The sequence below is a fragment of the Oncorhynchus kisutch genome, linkage group LG6 (assembly GCF_002021735.2).
Source record: "Oncorhynchus kisutch isolate 150728-3 linkage group LG6, Okis_V2, whole genome shotgun sequence".
Taxonomy (NCBI): Eukaryota; Metazoa; Chordata; class Actinopteri; order Salmoniformes; family Salmonidae; genus Oncorhynchus; species Oncorhynchus kisutch.
Genome location: NC_034179.2, coordinates 58,839,549 through 58,855,865, shown reverse-complemented (window position 1 = coordinate 58,855,865; position 16,317 = coordinate 58,839,549). Strand labels below are relative to the sequence as shown.

At 40.7% G+C, this 16,317-nt stretch overlaps 1 protein-coding gene across 1 annotated transcript; it reads left to right on the top strand.

The window, feature by feature from the left end:
* Positions 1–2,521: 2,521 nt before the first annotated feature.
* On the top strand, positions 2,522–13,233 carry LOC116374320 (glutaredoxin domain-containing cysteine-rich protein 1-like). The gene is made up of 4 exons (XM_031825953.1): positions 2,522–2,962; positions 9,233–9,472; positions 9,975–10,040; positions 13,026–13,233. The coding sequence occupies exons 1-4, from the start codon at positions 2,522–2,524 to the stop codon at positions 13,203–13,205; spliced, it is 927 nt and encodes a 308-aa protein (XP_031681813.1). The 3' UTR covers positions 13,206–13,233.
* The last annotated feature ends 3,084 nt before the right edge of the window (positions 13,234–16,317 follow it).

The window sequence follows — 16,317 nt, the reverse complement described above, 5'->3', positions numbered from 1 at the left end:
GCTGGAAAAATTACTTGTGTCATGCACAAAGTAGATGTTCTAACCGACTTGCCAAAACTATAGTTTGTTAACAAGTGGTTAAAAGTGGTTGAAAAACGAGTTTTAAGGACTCCAACCTAAGTGTATGTAAACTTCTGACTTCAAGTGTATATAAAACAACGTAAGATTCAAGACTTTGTGCTTTTCAGCTAAAATGATTATGTCGAATTCTTGCCACCAACGAAATGTTGAATATTTGGGGCATAAAATCATCGAAGCTCTGCAGATTTTGTTGTGAGGATACAGAATCATTAGACCATTTATTTTGGTATTGCCCTCATTGTAGCCTGTTTCTGGTCAGTCAATTACTAATATACTAATACTCTTAGTAAAAGGATTTATTTTCAACTTGCGATCTGTGGATTCTATTCGATTAGATAGATTGAAATTGTACGTTAAACATCACAGCATAGTTGAAAGATATATGTTGTGTAGAAATCTGAAGAGAGTGGCCTGCAGAGATAGGTGGGAATGGAATTAATTCTATTTTTAATTTTTGGGGGAGGGTTTTCGAATGGTTGAGGGACAGCTATTGGGGAACTGTGTGGAGGGTTCGGGTTCACGTTTTTGGCCTGATGGGAGATCTCTCAACGTGCCCTTGAGCAGGGCATTGACCCTGGATGCGTCTGTGTGTCGCTCTGAATGGGAATCTGTTGTATGACTGGTATGGTGTAGTTGTTGAGCGGCTTCACTGCAAGTATATTTGATATTCAATCAAATAAATACAATTTAAAAAAAATAAAAAACATGATTCACATGTCTCTCTCATAGAAAAGACCGGACCTAATGGGAACCATGCCCATTGGTCCTGCATTTTTCCTCTTAGTTCAAGTCCTTCCATCAGTTACCCTGAATACAGACTGAGCTATAGAGAGTTGTGATATCTTGAGGGGGATTTAATTAAATTGCTCGAACGGCGATACTCCCGTTGAATGTAGCGGGAGGGACCCGTTGTGTCTAGGCTAATAATATACCATAACGGCCCATGTAATTTCAATAAAAAAATATGCAAATGGTCCATGTGATGACATTGTATCAACAAGGAAGACCTATTAGGTTTGCAAAATGTCATACACGTTTTTTTCCCCACCCACTTTTAGCCAAAATGGCTGGAAGTTTTGTTGATTTCACATAGAATTCCCGTTAGTTAACAGCTCAATCAAACAGTCTTGTTATTGAACTCACGTCTGTGCACAGTGGGGGTTGTTGGCAACACATCCAATCTAACGGCCTTTGACGCTTCAGTAGATCCTTCCTTGAGCCATCGCACTTTTCCCTTTTGTCGGTCTTATCTCCCCTCATCAAGACATGAGGTGGACAGCTGGGCACAGGCTGGAGGGGGCAAGGACCCACCTTTCTTCAGAGGCTAACCTGTGCCATTCAAACAGAGTGGTGTTGTTCAGGCTATAGCTGAAGTGTCACATTTCCAGGGAGACACTTTATCACCTGGGACACAATAACTGGCGGAGGTGTTTCTGCAGACACGATGTGGTACTGTGTGGCCGTGACACATTATATGGTCTGGTCCACTACTGTTGTTCGGCGAACACCTGTCCCTGTCCCTGCTCTAGGTTGTGTGTAATAGCAGCCTTGCTTCCCACAGAGTGCAAAGGGAGGGAAATGTAGACCAATGAGGACAAAGGATGAACGGACGTCCCCTTATGTCATTCATTCATGCTCAACAGGTGTGTTCATGCAGTAAAAACTGAATTCTGAGGCGGTACTTACAGAAAGCACAATGCCCCGGCCTTCACAAGATTCAATGGCCTCAATTTTGCTCATCCAGGGTGCGTGTTGGAGACTTGGGAAGTCTGTAAGACAATAGATTGGAAGTTTTTCCGAAACAGACACATTATGTAATGAATGATCACCGGTTCAAATCAGATCCCTATTGAAAATCAGTCACACTAGTACATTGTAAAGTTGACCTTGTTCAGGGAAAAGTTACTTTGTCCAATTTTGGCTGGCTGGAGACAGGTTCGAGACCTGAAACAGTACTGCAACAGTCATAGAGTTGACGAATATCCGATTGTGACCCTCAGATAAGCTGCCCTATTTTGCTCTACTGATTAATTTTACAAAGAAAAAGGGGAAAAGAATGTTGTTGTTTGATGTACCCCATGAAAAAAGGCATGTTTGCTCAAAGCTGTTTTGTCAAAGCTTCTAAGAAAACTGTGCAAAAGTGTGATGAATTATTCAGCAGGGGCTATCGGTTTACTTTAGGTCGATTTCTATGTTACCATGGTAGAAATACATGCATTATTTACTGGTCCTGTATCTCCAAGAGTGAGGCAGTTTAGGACTGACAGTCTTTTTTAGAACTCTTCAAACTCTGACGATTACTCTCTAGTAATCCATGAGGAAAAAATACTTTGTCTAGTCTAGGCGGTTATGTTAAGTTTTGAATGAAAATAAGAAGGGGACTGCAAAGCACCTTTCTGGACTATGTAATCTACCACTGGGTTTTCCAAAGGAGTGGACAATGTTGACACCGCCGGGCGAAGAGAAACCCCAGAAGCGGGTGAGGTTCCGCGTGGCTTCGGGGAACAGTGGTCGGGTGCTGAAGGAGATTTTTAAAGATAGGGGGCCGTCTGACTCGTTGGATTCAGATTGTACCAGTAGTTCGGATGCGGACCGGGCCAGTACGCCTTCCACAAGTGGAGATGCTATCGGACATGCTTTTCTACATGGGTTTCTAGGCTCCGAGTTGGATGATAGCGAGAGCGAGCGGGATGATTTGCTCATGTATGCTGGGGCCTCAAAGGACAGAGCACCAATTAGCCACAAGCGTGTCAACATCCTCAGCAAAAATGGGACTGTAAGGGGGGTCAAGCACAAAGTCAGTGCAAGTCAGGTCTTATTTGAAAACCTCCCTAATGCATGTGGGGTAAGTGATCTAGGTCACTTCAAGTATGATGAATATGTATTGTACCTTTTCAGTGTTATCATAGTTCTCATAGTTTTTAAAGGTGTTTGAAGCTGGTGGACCAAAACAAAAATGACTTTAGGTTTTGGTCCACCAGCTTCAAACAGCTGTAAAAACAATATTTTGATGGTACAATCATTCTCTACACTATACAGTGCTTGTTTTCTCACATGAAGTGAAATTTGTAGTATTTTTGTGTAGTATTTTAGCAATCCACTAGATATTCCACTAGATAACACAGCCACAAAGTCTGAACAGCTTTCACAGTTTGACAACATTGATAAAATTAAGATCCTACATCTGTATGGTCACCTAGAGCTCCATTAGGTGGTAATGGAATGAGGCCTGTGAAAGGAGTAAATGGAGAATAGATAGTGCTGACAGCCAGGCGTAGAGAGGGATTACCTCCATGCTTACTCAGAGGTGTAGTCGATACACAACACTGCAGGACTTGGTGTACTGTACACTGTAAAAAACATTCTAGTTGTTTAAACTAATTATTATTATTTACTAAACTTTTCAGTCTAAATGTTACCTGAACTTAACTCTTAATTGGCCCAAACTTAGCTCCAACTTGAGAAGAAATTTGCTAAAATGTTGTCAACTTAAAATGTTGTGTTTGCTCAACTTGTCTTATATTTTCATTCAACTAGAAATTATTATTTGGGCATCTTAATTAAAAAAGCCTGTGGAATTAGTTACACACATACAATGTTTTCAATTGACATATTTGACAGACATTGACATGCGTGATTACATTGTGCATGTTCATTTATACAGCCATTGTTTTTTGGCATTTCCTCACCTCGCCTGGGATTTGAAGTCCCAATCTCTTGGTTCACGACATTCTGATCTTCCTGCTACTCAATCGTGTCTGTGTCATGACCGATTTGACCTGTAATGCAACACTTTGCACTTGTCGTGGAAATTTCCTCTATTTACCAAATCATGAGAGCAAACCACACACAAGTCAGAGTTAGTTATCACAAAGTCCATCTTTAATTATATGAGCTCTATCACAACCCTGTGACTCTCAGATCAATTCAGTGTCTATCAATGAATTCTCTGAGAGTCCCTCACACATTGTTACTGAGATCCTTTATAGCAAAGACACACATATCCAGACAGCATAGGCATAATTTATCGTTCAGCTTTGTCTCCTAAACTATGTTCTTTTCTCAAACTCAGAACCATAAACCAATCCTCCATATCAACAGGCATATATCAAATCCATCCTATCTTGACAAGATCACAGAGACACACTGACTGGCACACAGACATTGTGGAGCCAAGAGATACACGCTTGACCTCTCCCCTCTCTCCGGCCCAAGCAACTTAGTCTTGACATAGAACAGATACTGCAACCCCGGCCACAGTATTATACAAAAATAACATTCTGATGAGAAGTAACTTACAAACATATGATGAATATAAAACATCTTAGCTATGTTACCAACTAATTCTGATTATTCCCCAACACACTTCAAAGGAAATCTCAGCTCTATTAAAAGTGCACTCAAGAAAAACTGTTATTTATCACAGTGATTAAGGAGTTAAATTAAAACAGAGTAATATTCCCATCAACATTAGACAAATATACAGGAAACCCTAGAATTGCTGATACTAGAGGGGTATGATGGGACTATATTCGTGGCTATATTAGGTTTTCAAAGGCCAATGCATGTTAAAGAGAATTTTTCCCGCCTTTTTTTCTCCGTCAATACTAGGGCTGTGGCGGTCACGAAATTTCATCACCCTGTGATTGTCAAGCAAATAACTGTTGGTCTCACGGTAACTGACCGTTAATGAACATAAACACATTTAGCATCTCCTGGCTTCCACGCATAGCCTTCAAGCCAATGATGCAGACCTTTGGAAAATGTACATTTTAAAAAGTCTAATAAATCCATATAATGGTGTTGACCTTACAGTGAAAAGTTATTAGGTGAACAATAGGTAAGTAAAGAAATAAAATAACAGTAAAAAGACAGTGAAAAATAACAGTAGCGAAGCTATAGAAGTAGTGAAGCTATAAAAGTAGCGAGGCTATAAAAGTAGCGAGGCTACATACAGACACCGGTTAGTCAGGCTGACTGAGGTAGTATGTACATGTAGGTATGGTTAAAGTGACGATGCACTTTAGCAGGAGCATAAAAAGAGGGGTTGGGGGGGGGCACATAATGCAAATAGTCCGGGTAGCCATTTGATTACCTGTTCAGGAGTCTTATGGCTTGGGGGTAAAAACTGTTGAGAAGCCTTTTTGTCCTAGACTTGGCACTCCGGTACCGCTTGCCATGCGGTAGTAGAGAGAACAGTCTATGACTGGGGTGACTGGGATCTTTGACTATTTTTAGGGCCTTCCTCTGACACCGCCTGGTGTAGAGGTCCTGGATGGCAGGAAGCTTAGCCCCAGTGATGTACTGGGCCGTACGCACTACCCTCTGTAGTGCCTTGCGGTCGGAGGCCGAGCAGTCGCCATACACACCCTCCTAGTAACAGTCTGACTGCAGGTGTAGCCTACCTCTCCCCTGCACTTCCTGATGGGCTGCCCCCAGGTGGTGAGGGCCACCAAGGCAGAAGCTACTCTTCCTTGGGTTCAGCAAAATTAAGGCAGTTATATACAATTTCAGAAACATTACAATACATTGCAAAACATATTTCACAACACATTAAGTGTGTGCAATCAGCCCACTAATCTACTACCACATATTTACAACACAAAATCCATGTGTATGTATGTTATCATGTGTGTGGGAATGCGTGCGTCTGTGCCAGTGTGTGTGTCTCTTCACAGTCCCCACTGTTCCATAAGGTGTAACTCTTGATCCACAATATAGCAGGGGATGTGAAGCCACAACACATCTTTTTCCAGCAGCAGATTATGATCGATAATGTAAAAGGCTGCACTAAAGTAAAACAAAACAGCTCCCACAATCTTTTCATCGATATCTCTCAGCTACTCATCAGTCATTTGTGTGTGTACTTAGTCATTTGTGTCAGCACATAGATAAAGACAGGTTTCCAGTAGAACATCATGCTATTACAATATTGAGAAAAGGCTAAATGTACAACAACAAAATAGGATGTACTTACTTTGATTAGGGTTGTACTGTTTTGGCAGATTACAGGTGGATATTCTTGATCTATTTCTATATAAAAAATTACACTTTGTAAATTATAGACACTTAATCATAGGACTGGATGGTTTAAAATACCAACGTTAATTAGCTAGTTAGCTTGTTATTCTGCTCATCAAAGCCTATTGTAATAGTAAGTAAACTCGGCTGTTTACAGCTAGCGTTAGACATCTAAATAGGAGTCGTAGCTAGGTAAGACCTGAATGTCTCTCGGATTGCTAAATAACTGGCTATGACCTAAACATGATCGCGGAGAGCATAAACTATTAACGATATTGGTAACGTCAGCTAACAGGATAGCTTCTTCGCTCCAGCAGCTAGCTAACGATCAGTGTTCAAACATTACTTAACTATCTAGCTAATTTAGCTGACAATCGTTAGCGTGCTAGGTGGCTAGCTAGTACCTATGTTCAACATATACTGTTGCTAGACACAAACAGAATGATGCATAGAATGATCTGCAGAAAAAGGCACACAAGGAAACTTTTAACCAAGTTAAAAGCTAGCTAACATTAACAAAGTAATTTCCCAGTGACAGTTTCAACAAACAAAGCAACAACATTTACCTCAAATAATTATTGCCTTAGCATAATAGCTAGTTAGCTATTTCAGTATGGGCATTCAACACTGGTACAATAATCCAATCTCTTATGACAATGCAAAAGTTATCCTTTTCGTCTTCTTCTTCAATGGTATTTTGGCGGTCCGCAATCAAACATTAGAGGTAAATGCCCTCCCTCCCATGCCTTTGCCACACATCTATCACAATGGCTCTAATCTTACATTTGACCTCACCTACATCTCATACTGTCTGGACTAACTTCACTTTGCATCAAGGTTCTCCAACTGGCAAATTTGAACGATGGGTGGTTTTATTTGCCCCCCCCCCAAGTTTTCAGAGCAAAGAAATTACAATAATATTTGAATCTTCATTGGACATAAAATACTATAAAAACGTGTGTGATCGTTTCCCAATGTAATCAATGTTCGAAATTATTATGTTTTTGTGAAATACTATCTGTTTCGGCTCCTTGCAGTCAATTTGCAGTGTACAAAGGATTTATAATTATAAAATGGGTTGTTTGGATCCTGGATGCTGATTGGATGAGCAGTGTTCCATGCCGTACTGTACTGGCCGTCACAGGCACACTATGCCTGCTAACAATTCCATCTGAATGAACAGCGCGCCTTCATAAGAATATCATCATGTTTATGTTCATGTCATCTCTTGTATTTTTCTTAACTAGCACATTATTTCCCCTTGCTTCTAGCCTAGCAATTTGGTTTGGTACAGCGGGGTTAATATACGCCTCGCTGTCTGCCCGTCCGACCTCAGAAACAACATTTCACTTTTTAATTTTGATCTCTGTACCAGACATAGAGTGGCTGGGCCACTCAAGGACATTCAAAGACTTGTACCGAAGCCACTCCTGCATTGTCTTGGCTGTGTGCTCAGGTTTGTTGTCCTGTTGGAAGGTGAACATTCGCCCCAGTCTGAGGTCCTAAGAGTTCTGGAGCAGGTTTTCATCAAGGATCTCTCTGTATATTGCTCTGTTCATCGTTCCCTCGATCCTGACTAGTCTCCCTGTCCCTGCCACTGAAAAATATCCTCACAGTATGATGCTGCCACCACCATGCTTTTACAGTAGAGATGGTGCCAGGTTTCCTCCAGGCTTGGCATTCAGGCCAAATAGTTCAATCTTGGTTTTATCAGACCAGAGAATCTTGTTCATCATGGTCTGAGAGTCCTTTAGGTGCCATTTTGGCAAACTCCAAGCGGGCTGTCATGTGCCTTTTACTGAGGAGTGGCTTCCGCATGGCCACTCTACCATAAAGGCCTGATTGGTGGAGTTCTGCAGAGCTGACTGTCCTTGTGGAAGGTTCTTCCATATCCACAGAGGATCTCTGGAGCTCTTTCAGAGTAACCTTTGGGTTCTTGGTCACCTCCCTGACCAAGGCCCTTCTTCCCCGATTGCTAAGTATGGCCAGGCAGGAAGCTCAAGGACGTGATTCCAAACTTCTTCCATTTTAGAATGATGGAGGTCACTGTGTTCTTGGGGACCTTCCATGCTATAGAATTTTTTTGGTACCCTTCCCCAGATCTGTGCCTCGACACAATCCTGTCGCGGAGCTCTATGGACCATTCCTTCGACATCATGTCTTGGGTTTTGCTCTGACATGCACTGTCAACTGTATATAGACAGTTATGTGCCTTTCCATATCAATTTCAATCAATTGAATGTACCACAGGTGGACTCCAATCAAGTTGTAGAAACAGCTTAAGGATGATCAATGGAAACAGAATGGACCTGAGCTCAATTTCGAGTCTCATAGCAAAGGGTCTGAATACCTATGTAAATGAGGTATTTCTGTTTTTGCTTTGTCATTATGGGGTATTGTGTGTAGATTGATGAGCTATAACATTTATTTAATCCATTTAGAATAAGGTTTAACGTAACAAAGGGTGGAAAAAGGGAAGGGGTCTGAATACTTTCCGAATGCACTGTAGTGGGTTCTATGGATGGTCTTAAACTGCAGTAAATTATGTCTGAGATTAAATGAACATGACTGGGCATTCTAACATACTGTAGGTCAAATTAGCTTTTGGATTTCCTGTCTTTTTCAGCTTCAGACAATAGCTAATATTTAACTTAAAACAGTTTAAAAAATAAAATATGTATAGGGGTAAGGTGACGAGGCATCACAATTTATGATAAAAAGAGTAGAGTCAGTATGAATGTGCTTGATGTAGCCATTGCATGCTAGAAATATTGGACCAAATACTAAACTTTTTACAAAATTTAATACACTACAAGTGAATTTGTCCAAATACTTATGACAACTTCAAATCGAGGGACTAGATACATAAAGTGCATTTATATCTACCTGGTAAAACAGATATGTATGAAAATACTCTTAAATAAAAGCTGAGATTCTATACTGTCACCTCATAAAACATTTGATGTAAAATCCCAGAATGCTGGAGTATAGCGCCAAATTAAATGTTATGACTAATAAAATAAATACCGTCCAGTATTTATTAATACCAAATAAATACTGTAGGTAGGGGAGAGTATAAGGTTGATCACATACCGTATCTAATTTCCTTTTTGTGTGTTTTCCTTACAAGCCCGAGTTGACACTAGAATTTGGGCGGATAGTGATCTACACCACCAGCTTTCGAGTAGTAAGGACCACGTTTGAACGGTGTGAGTTGGTCCGGAAGATCTTTTCAAACCACAGGGTCAAGTTTCTGGAAAAGAATATAGCCCTGGACTGTGAGTATGGGAAGGACCTGGAAGAACGATGCAAGCGGGTGGGCGAACCTCCCTCGCTACCAGTCGTGTTCATCGATGGACACTACCTCGGGGTCAGTGCTTTCACTTGGTCATTACAACTCATTTTCCAATTCCTGGGCTTGTGTTTATAAAACATCTCAGACTAGGAGTGTTGACTTAGAATCCATATGGTCTTTTATATCATAATGAATAAGATGACATGTACAGAGGGACCTGATACATCACTCCTACACTGACACACTTTATGAATAATGTCCTATTATGAAACATTCTAGCATGTTTTACCATAAAAAAACATACAACCCAGTGCTTGACTTGGGTAGGAGCTCACTGCAGCTGAGTACTGGCACGTCAAATTTTCAACTGATTGAGTTCCTGCATCTCTTATAGAATTATTAGCTCAAAGGTATAAACAGTACCGACATGCAAAATTAGAACCGGCCCCTATTTCGGTCCAAGTCAAGCACGGACCCACCTTGATCCTATCGAAGTGTTATGAATATATTAGCTATGAAATTATCAAAGGTCTAGTAATGATATGATGCATCTTACACTATGATAATAACTTTGCAGGGTGCTGAGAAAATATTGGACATGAATGAATCAGGAGAACTTCAGGATCGTCTGGCCAAAATTGAGGTAATTTTTAATCAACTACCACCAAACAGATACAATATATTCAGTAATAACACTGGTAACTGCACAGTTAACAAATTCAATGTCATGTTTCAACTGATGCCTCTGACGCCTCAAATTACAAAAATACTCCAATATGTTTGCAATTAAATATGATTAAAATAAACATAAATGAAACACAGGATAGGAAAATAGTATTGATCATTCTGATATACCATATAGGCCTACTCGCCGACAATGATACATCAGTGAACTGACAAATGATGAATGGGCATCAATAATGGAAGGCTTGTTATTGATTCTGCATCTAATAAATTTGTTCACACACAGGTGTGAGGGTCATATCAAAAATTGAGGTTGTGTTTCAAACAGAGCAAAGACACTGACAGACATACAACTGTGAAAAGGTTTTTGAAAGAGAGCAACCCGGCTCTATGTATTTTACTGGTTTGTGACTCATTGACACTGCCCCCGGTTAGAGGGGAATAAAGCAGGCCAAGAGTTACCCCCACAGGAACATTACAGTGGCTTGCAAAAGTATTCACCCTCTTTGGCATTGTTCCTATTTTGTTACCTTTCAACCTGGAATTAAAATAGATTTTTTTTGGGGGGGGGGGGGGGGGGGGTGTATCATTTGATTTACTCAACATTCCTACCACTTTGAAGATCCAAAATATTTTTTCTTGTGAAACAAACAAGCAATAAGACAGAAAAACAGAAAACTTGAGCGTGCATAACTATTCACCCCCCCCAAAGTCAATACTTTGTAGAGCCACCATTTGCTGCAATTACAGCTGCAAGTGTGGTATGTCTCTATAAGCTTGGCACATCTAGCCACTGGGATTCTTGCCCATTCTTCAAGCCAAAACTGCTCCAGCTCCTTCAAGTTGGATGGGTTCTGCTGGTGTACAGCAACCATTAAGTCATACCACAGACACTCAATTGGATTGAGGTCTGGACTTTGACTTGGCCATTCCAGGACATTTAAATGTATCCCCTTAAACATTGTTCTGCTGGAAGGTGAACCCCCGTCCCAGTCTCAAATCTCTGGAAGACAAACAGGTTTCCCCCAAGAATTTTCCTGTATTTAGTGCCATCCTTCAATTCTGACCAGCTTCTCAGTCCCTGCCGATGAAAAACATCCCCACAGTATGATGCTGCCACCACCATACTTCACCTTGGGGATGGTGTCTCGGGTGATGAGAGGTTTTGGGTTTGAGCCACCCATAGCGATTTCCTTGATGGTCAAAAAGCTAACTTTTTGTCTCATCTGACCAGAGTACATTCTTCCATATGTTTGGGGAGTCACCCACATGCCTTTTGCAAACACCAAACATGTTTGCTTATTTTTTTCTTTAAGCAATGGCTTTTATCTGTAAAGCCCAGCTCTGTGGAGTGTACGGCTTAAAGTGGTCCTATCGACAGATACTCCAATCTCCGCTGTGGAGCTTTGCAGCTTCCTCAGGGTTATCTTTGATCTCTTTGTTGCCTCTCTGATTAATGCCCTCTGGTCCGTGAGTTTTGGTGGGCAGCCCTCTCTTGACAGGTTTGTTGTGACGTCATATTCTTTCATTTTTTTAAATAATGGATTTAATGGTGCTCCGTGAGATGTTCAAAGTTTCTGATATTTTTTTATAACCCAACCCTGATCTGTACTTATCCACAACTTTTTCCCTCTGTTTGGAGAGCTTCTTGGTCTTCATGGTGCCACTTTCTTGGTGGTGTTGCAGATTCTGGGGCCTTTCAGAACAGGTGTATATATACTGAGATCATGTGACAGATCATGTCCCACTTAAATAAAGTCCACCTGTGTGCAATCTAACTAATTATGTGACTTCTGAAGGTAATTGGTTGCATCAGATCTTATTTAGGGGCTTCATAGCAAAGGGGGTGAATACATATGCATGCACCACTTTAAAAAAAAAATTTTACAAGTAATTTTTTTGATTTCACTTTACCAATTTGGACTATTTTTGTGTATGTCCATTACATGAAATAAAAATCTATTTGAATTACAGGTTGTAATGCAACAAAATAGGAAAAACGCCAAGGGGGATGAATACTTTCGCAAGACACTGTATTTGAACCCACTGAGGAAGATGGACATGGGGATGAAAAGTGGGAAAAGTTCTGTTGAGGGAAATGAAAGGCAATGAATATACTGTACATATGATATCACAAGAGCAGGCTTCAAGTGTGGGGGATGGGGAGTGGAATGTGCAGCTCAGGGTTGTGAGGTGCTGATAACAGTCACCGGCAGGGAATTTGTAACACCTTTCCTATCAGGGAAAATAACAGCAGAATACAAGGCCATGTTGACAAGCTTTCAAAGTAAAAAACCCAATTAGGCATACAACGATGCACATAAACCCTTACATACACTACAGAACTATGCTAATAAGCTTTCAACTCAGCCAGTGGCATAACTTGTGTCGTGGAATTATTGTAATCAAAAGGAGACTTAAAAATTTCTTCAAAACAATCAAACTTTATTATTTAATTACTGCAGTAATGGAGCTTGTCAACGACCCTTCCATAGGTGATTCGTTGAGAGCCCAACGAACAGATTTGAGCCATAGCATTTTATACCAAAGTCCATCCTCCTGGATGTTCATGACAAACAACAGATGTATGGAATGGGTCACTAATAATTCACAGCAGACAGTATCTGCTGTCAAGACTGTTCTCATTGTGTAGAGGACCAGGGTCTGGCCCCCAACTCCATACTGGAGCCATCTCCCCCTGGTACCCCAGTAGAGACACATTAACTCATGCTATGGAATGAGGTCTTGTTAGGCTTATCACCCAAAGACATAGTAAATCTTCTGTCAGTGTTAAATCTCCCAGAGGCTCACTTTCAGTTCACACAGACACAATAGAGTTATAAGAACCCTCTATTCAGTTGCATAAAACAGCCATTTTATGCTATTACAGTATTATAACAATTTTGCTCTCACAATGTTTTTTTGTGTGTGTGTTTTCCCCCAGAGGGTACAGCACCCCCACACGTGCCAGACCTGTGGGGGCTTTGCCTTCATCCCGTGCCCCATGTGCCATGGTAGCAAGTTGTCAGTTTTCCGCAACTGCTTCACAGAGTCGTTCAAAGCCCTGAAGTGCACCTGGTGCAACGAGAATGGCCTGCAGCCCTGTTCCAGCTGCAGCCAATGATGACTCATCGCCTGATCGAAATATCCCCTTTCCCCAGGCCCTTCACCAAGCCCACATGGTCCTCCATATTAGGACAGCCAGAAATACGAACAAGTCCTAGTGAGACTGAGGCTGTCCAAATATGGACACTGTACGTATTGGACTGTGTCAGAGATAAGACTTGATTTTTCACACCATGGTTTATCCTCCATGGGAGATTGTCAATAAAATTGTGTTTTCAAGAAAATATAAGTCTTTAAATGGGTTTCATCTGTGGCACATTTACACTTAGTTGATCAATTAAACATTTTAAGTTTGAATTTTCCTCCATGGAAAATAGCCTGTCCTAAAATGTATCAAGCTGTGCCCCTCCCCATTTAAATGGAACCAATAAATTGAACAGACAAATACAAGGTCAGTCTAGGACTCCACCAGGATAATCTAGAGTTGGTCATTGAGGTGTAAGACAATCACTGATATGTAACCGTGTAGTGGTGACCTGATGACCTGTAGTTTGTTAAATAATTAAGCTTTCATCACTAATCCTATGGCCTACATCGAACAGGATTAAGGAGCAGAGAGGGAAAGTAAAGTATTGTGTGTTATTGGGCCACTCCACTTAAATAAATGTAGCTAAAATAAAGGGATAATAATATTAGCTCTGGTAGAATAAAATATACATGTTTATTAGGATGAGAGAAAAGCGCTTTCCTTACAGTCATAAAATAGAGGAAGCATTTAAAGCAAAGTTCCAGTTTAATAGTTTAACAGTTTTCCAGTTTAATAGTATTGGAAATGTGTGCATGGAAACAATGGAAGCATAAGATTCCATAGACATAGGATGTTAGGCATCAGGACCACTGAGTAACCAAGCTTATTGTTAGACAGCTTAATAATGTATATGTCACCAACAGATTTATCTTAGTTAGGTTTCCATTCAATTATTCACACCACAGAAAGGACTTTGATTGCAACTCCATCTCTTACCCTGAGGATAAAGAAGAGGGACCCATTTACAGAGTTGTGTTTTTGAGACTTGTGTGCACCACACTGCTTTGAGTACACTTTCTTTATACATCAATAGCACCTTGCAACTCAATAGCAGATTGTAAAAAGCCAGTATCACACTCGCATGTTTAGAGTAACACAATTATACTGTGTGAGACAGGTGGTACCTTTTAATCTCCACTTCTGTTGAGTCTGTATTTGTTTGGATGGGTGTTATCACTCTCGGTCTGGCTGCCATCCAGTGACAAAGAAATATGGAGAAAAGCATCTCTGCGGCGAGGATCTCTACGCTGTCATAGCCCTGTACAATGCTGCTTGAACATGACTCTACAAGGCAGCACTGTAGAGAAGCTAAAAGCAACGAGCAAGGCACATCACTTTCACTCTCAACACAACTTTAATAGATGCCACACTGACAGCTAATCATTTTTTCCCTACTGGACAGCGGCTGATACATTCGGTGGGATGTGTAGCATAATCCAATTTATTTAATAGATTCTTAATCACAATCTAACATTGTGGAATAATGTAAGGACATTGGGTCGTGGAGATGAAAGAAACCTAATAGCATGCCCGATCACGGTCTATTGCTCCCCCATCTGTAGGTTCGATCTTGGAGAGAAAAACGGTGAATAAAAATTCTAACAATGCATTGGCCATATCATTAGCCTATAATATAACCTGTCCTATCAACAGTTTGTTGGTGGCGTTGCTATAGGCCTACGCATATGTTGATAACAGTTGATTATCTCAAGAGTGTGCGCCTTTGTTTATTTCCTACAGGTTTGCAATACAATACATATGTAATCATGCTGTTTTATAGGCGCTGTTAATCCCACATTAAAAACGCATTATATTACCTAAGGGAGAAAAGGAGACACGACAATGACAAGATGGGCAGAAGCACAACGGACTTGGGAATGGCATGACATTGATGCGCGCCCACTCTCAAAGCCTGGTTAAACATGTTACACGACATTCAATAACAAAAAACATTGAATATCGTGTGTCCTTGTTCAGCATTTTCTGATGTGCCATAGTTGTCAATTGTTTCTCCGTCGGAGAATCCTACTTGGTTCTGCCGCGATGCTGAGCGATGTTTCTCAATGGTTGGTTAATGCCTGGTTGAATATGACTGTTTATTGACGTCACCATATAGGCCACAGATTTTTCTTATCGTTTCAGAGCCTCATTTCGATAACCGCAAAGTCCAATTGCCCACATTCATCCAAAGGGAATGAAGATGAACACGCACATAGCCAATGAACACCAATCTGCGTGACATGCTTTTCAGATCATTTAAATTAGCCCGCTGATAAATTGAAGCGTAGGGAAATGCCAACAACAACAACAAAGATACATGTTCATAAATCTATTTATTTGAAGTCCTTCAGCAGTTATTCCATAACCAAAGAGAAATCTTACATAATCAATAAACATCATTGAAGTCGGAAGTTTACATACACCTTAGCCAAATACATTTAAACTCAGTTTCACAAATCCTAGCAAAAAAATTCCCCATCTTAGGTCAGTTAGCATCACCACTTTATTTTATGAATGTGAAATGTCAGGATAATAGTAGAGACAATGATTTATTTCAGCTTTTATTTCTTTCATCACATTCCCAGTGGGTCAGAAGTTTACATACACTGAATTAGTATTTGATAGCATTGCCTTTAAATTATTTAACTTGGGTCAAATGTTTCAGGTAGCCTTCCACAAGCTTCCCACAATAAGTTGGGTGAATTTTGGCCCATTACTCCTGACAGAGCTGGTGTAACTGAGTCAGGTTTGTAGGCCTCCTTCCTAGTACATGCTTCTATAGTTTTTCTACCCACAAAATGTTTATGGAAATGAGGTCAGGGCTTTGTGATGGCCACTCCAATAACTTTGAGCCATTTTGCCACAACTTTGGAAGTATGCTTGGGGTCATTGTCCATTTGGAAAACCATTTGCGACCAAGCTTTAACTTCCTGACTGAGGTCTTGAGATGTTGCTTCAATAGATCCACAACTTCCCTTCCTCATGATGCCATCTGTATTGTGAAGTGCACCAGTCCCTCCTGCAGCAAAGCACCCCCACAACATGTTGCCGCCACTACCATGCTTCACGGTTGGGATGGTGT

Bases quoted from the DNA above. Each gene is read 5' to 3' on its own strand.
- LOC116374320 (XM_031825953.1), top strand. From the start codon at position 2,522: ATGTTGACACCGCCGGGCGAAGAGAAACCCCAGAAGCGGGTGAGGTTC. The intron at 2,963-9,232 runs GTATTGTACCTT...TTTCCTTACAAG, and splicing joins ACTTCAAGTATGATGAATAT to CCCGAGTTGACACTAGAATT. The intron at 10,041-13,025 runs GTAATTTTTAAT...GTTTTCCCCCAG, and splicing joins ATCGTCTGGCCAAAATTGAG to AGGGTACAGCACCCCCACAC.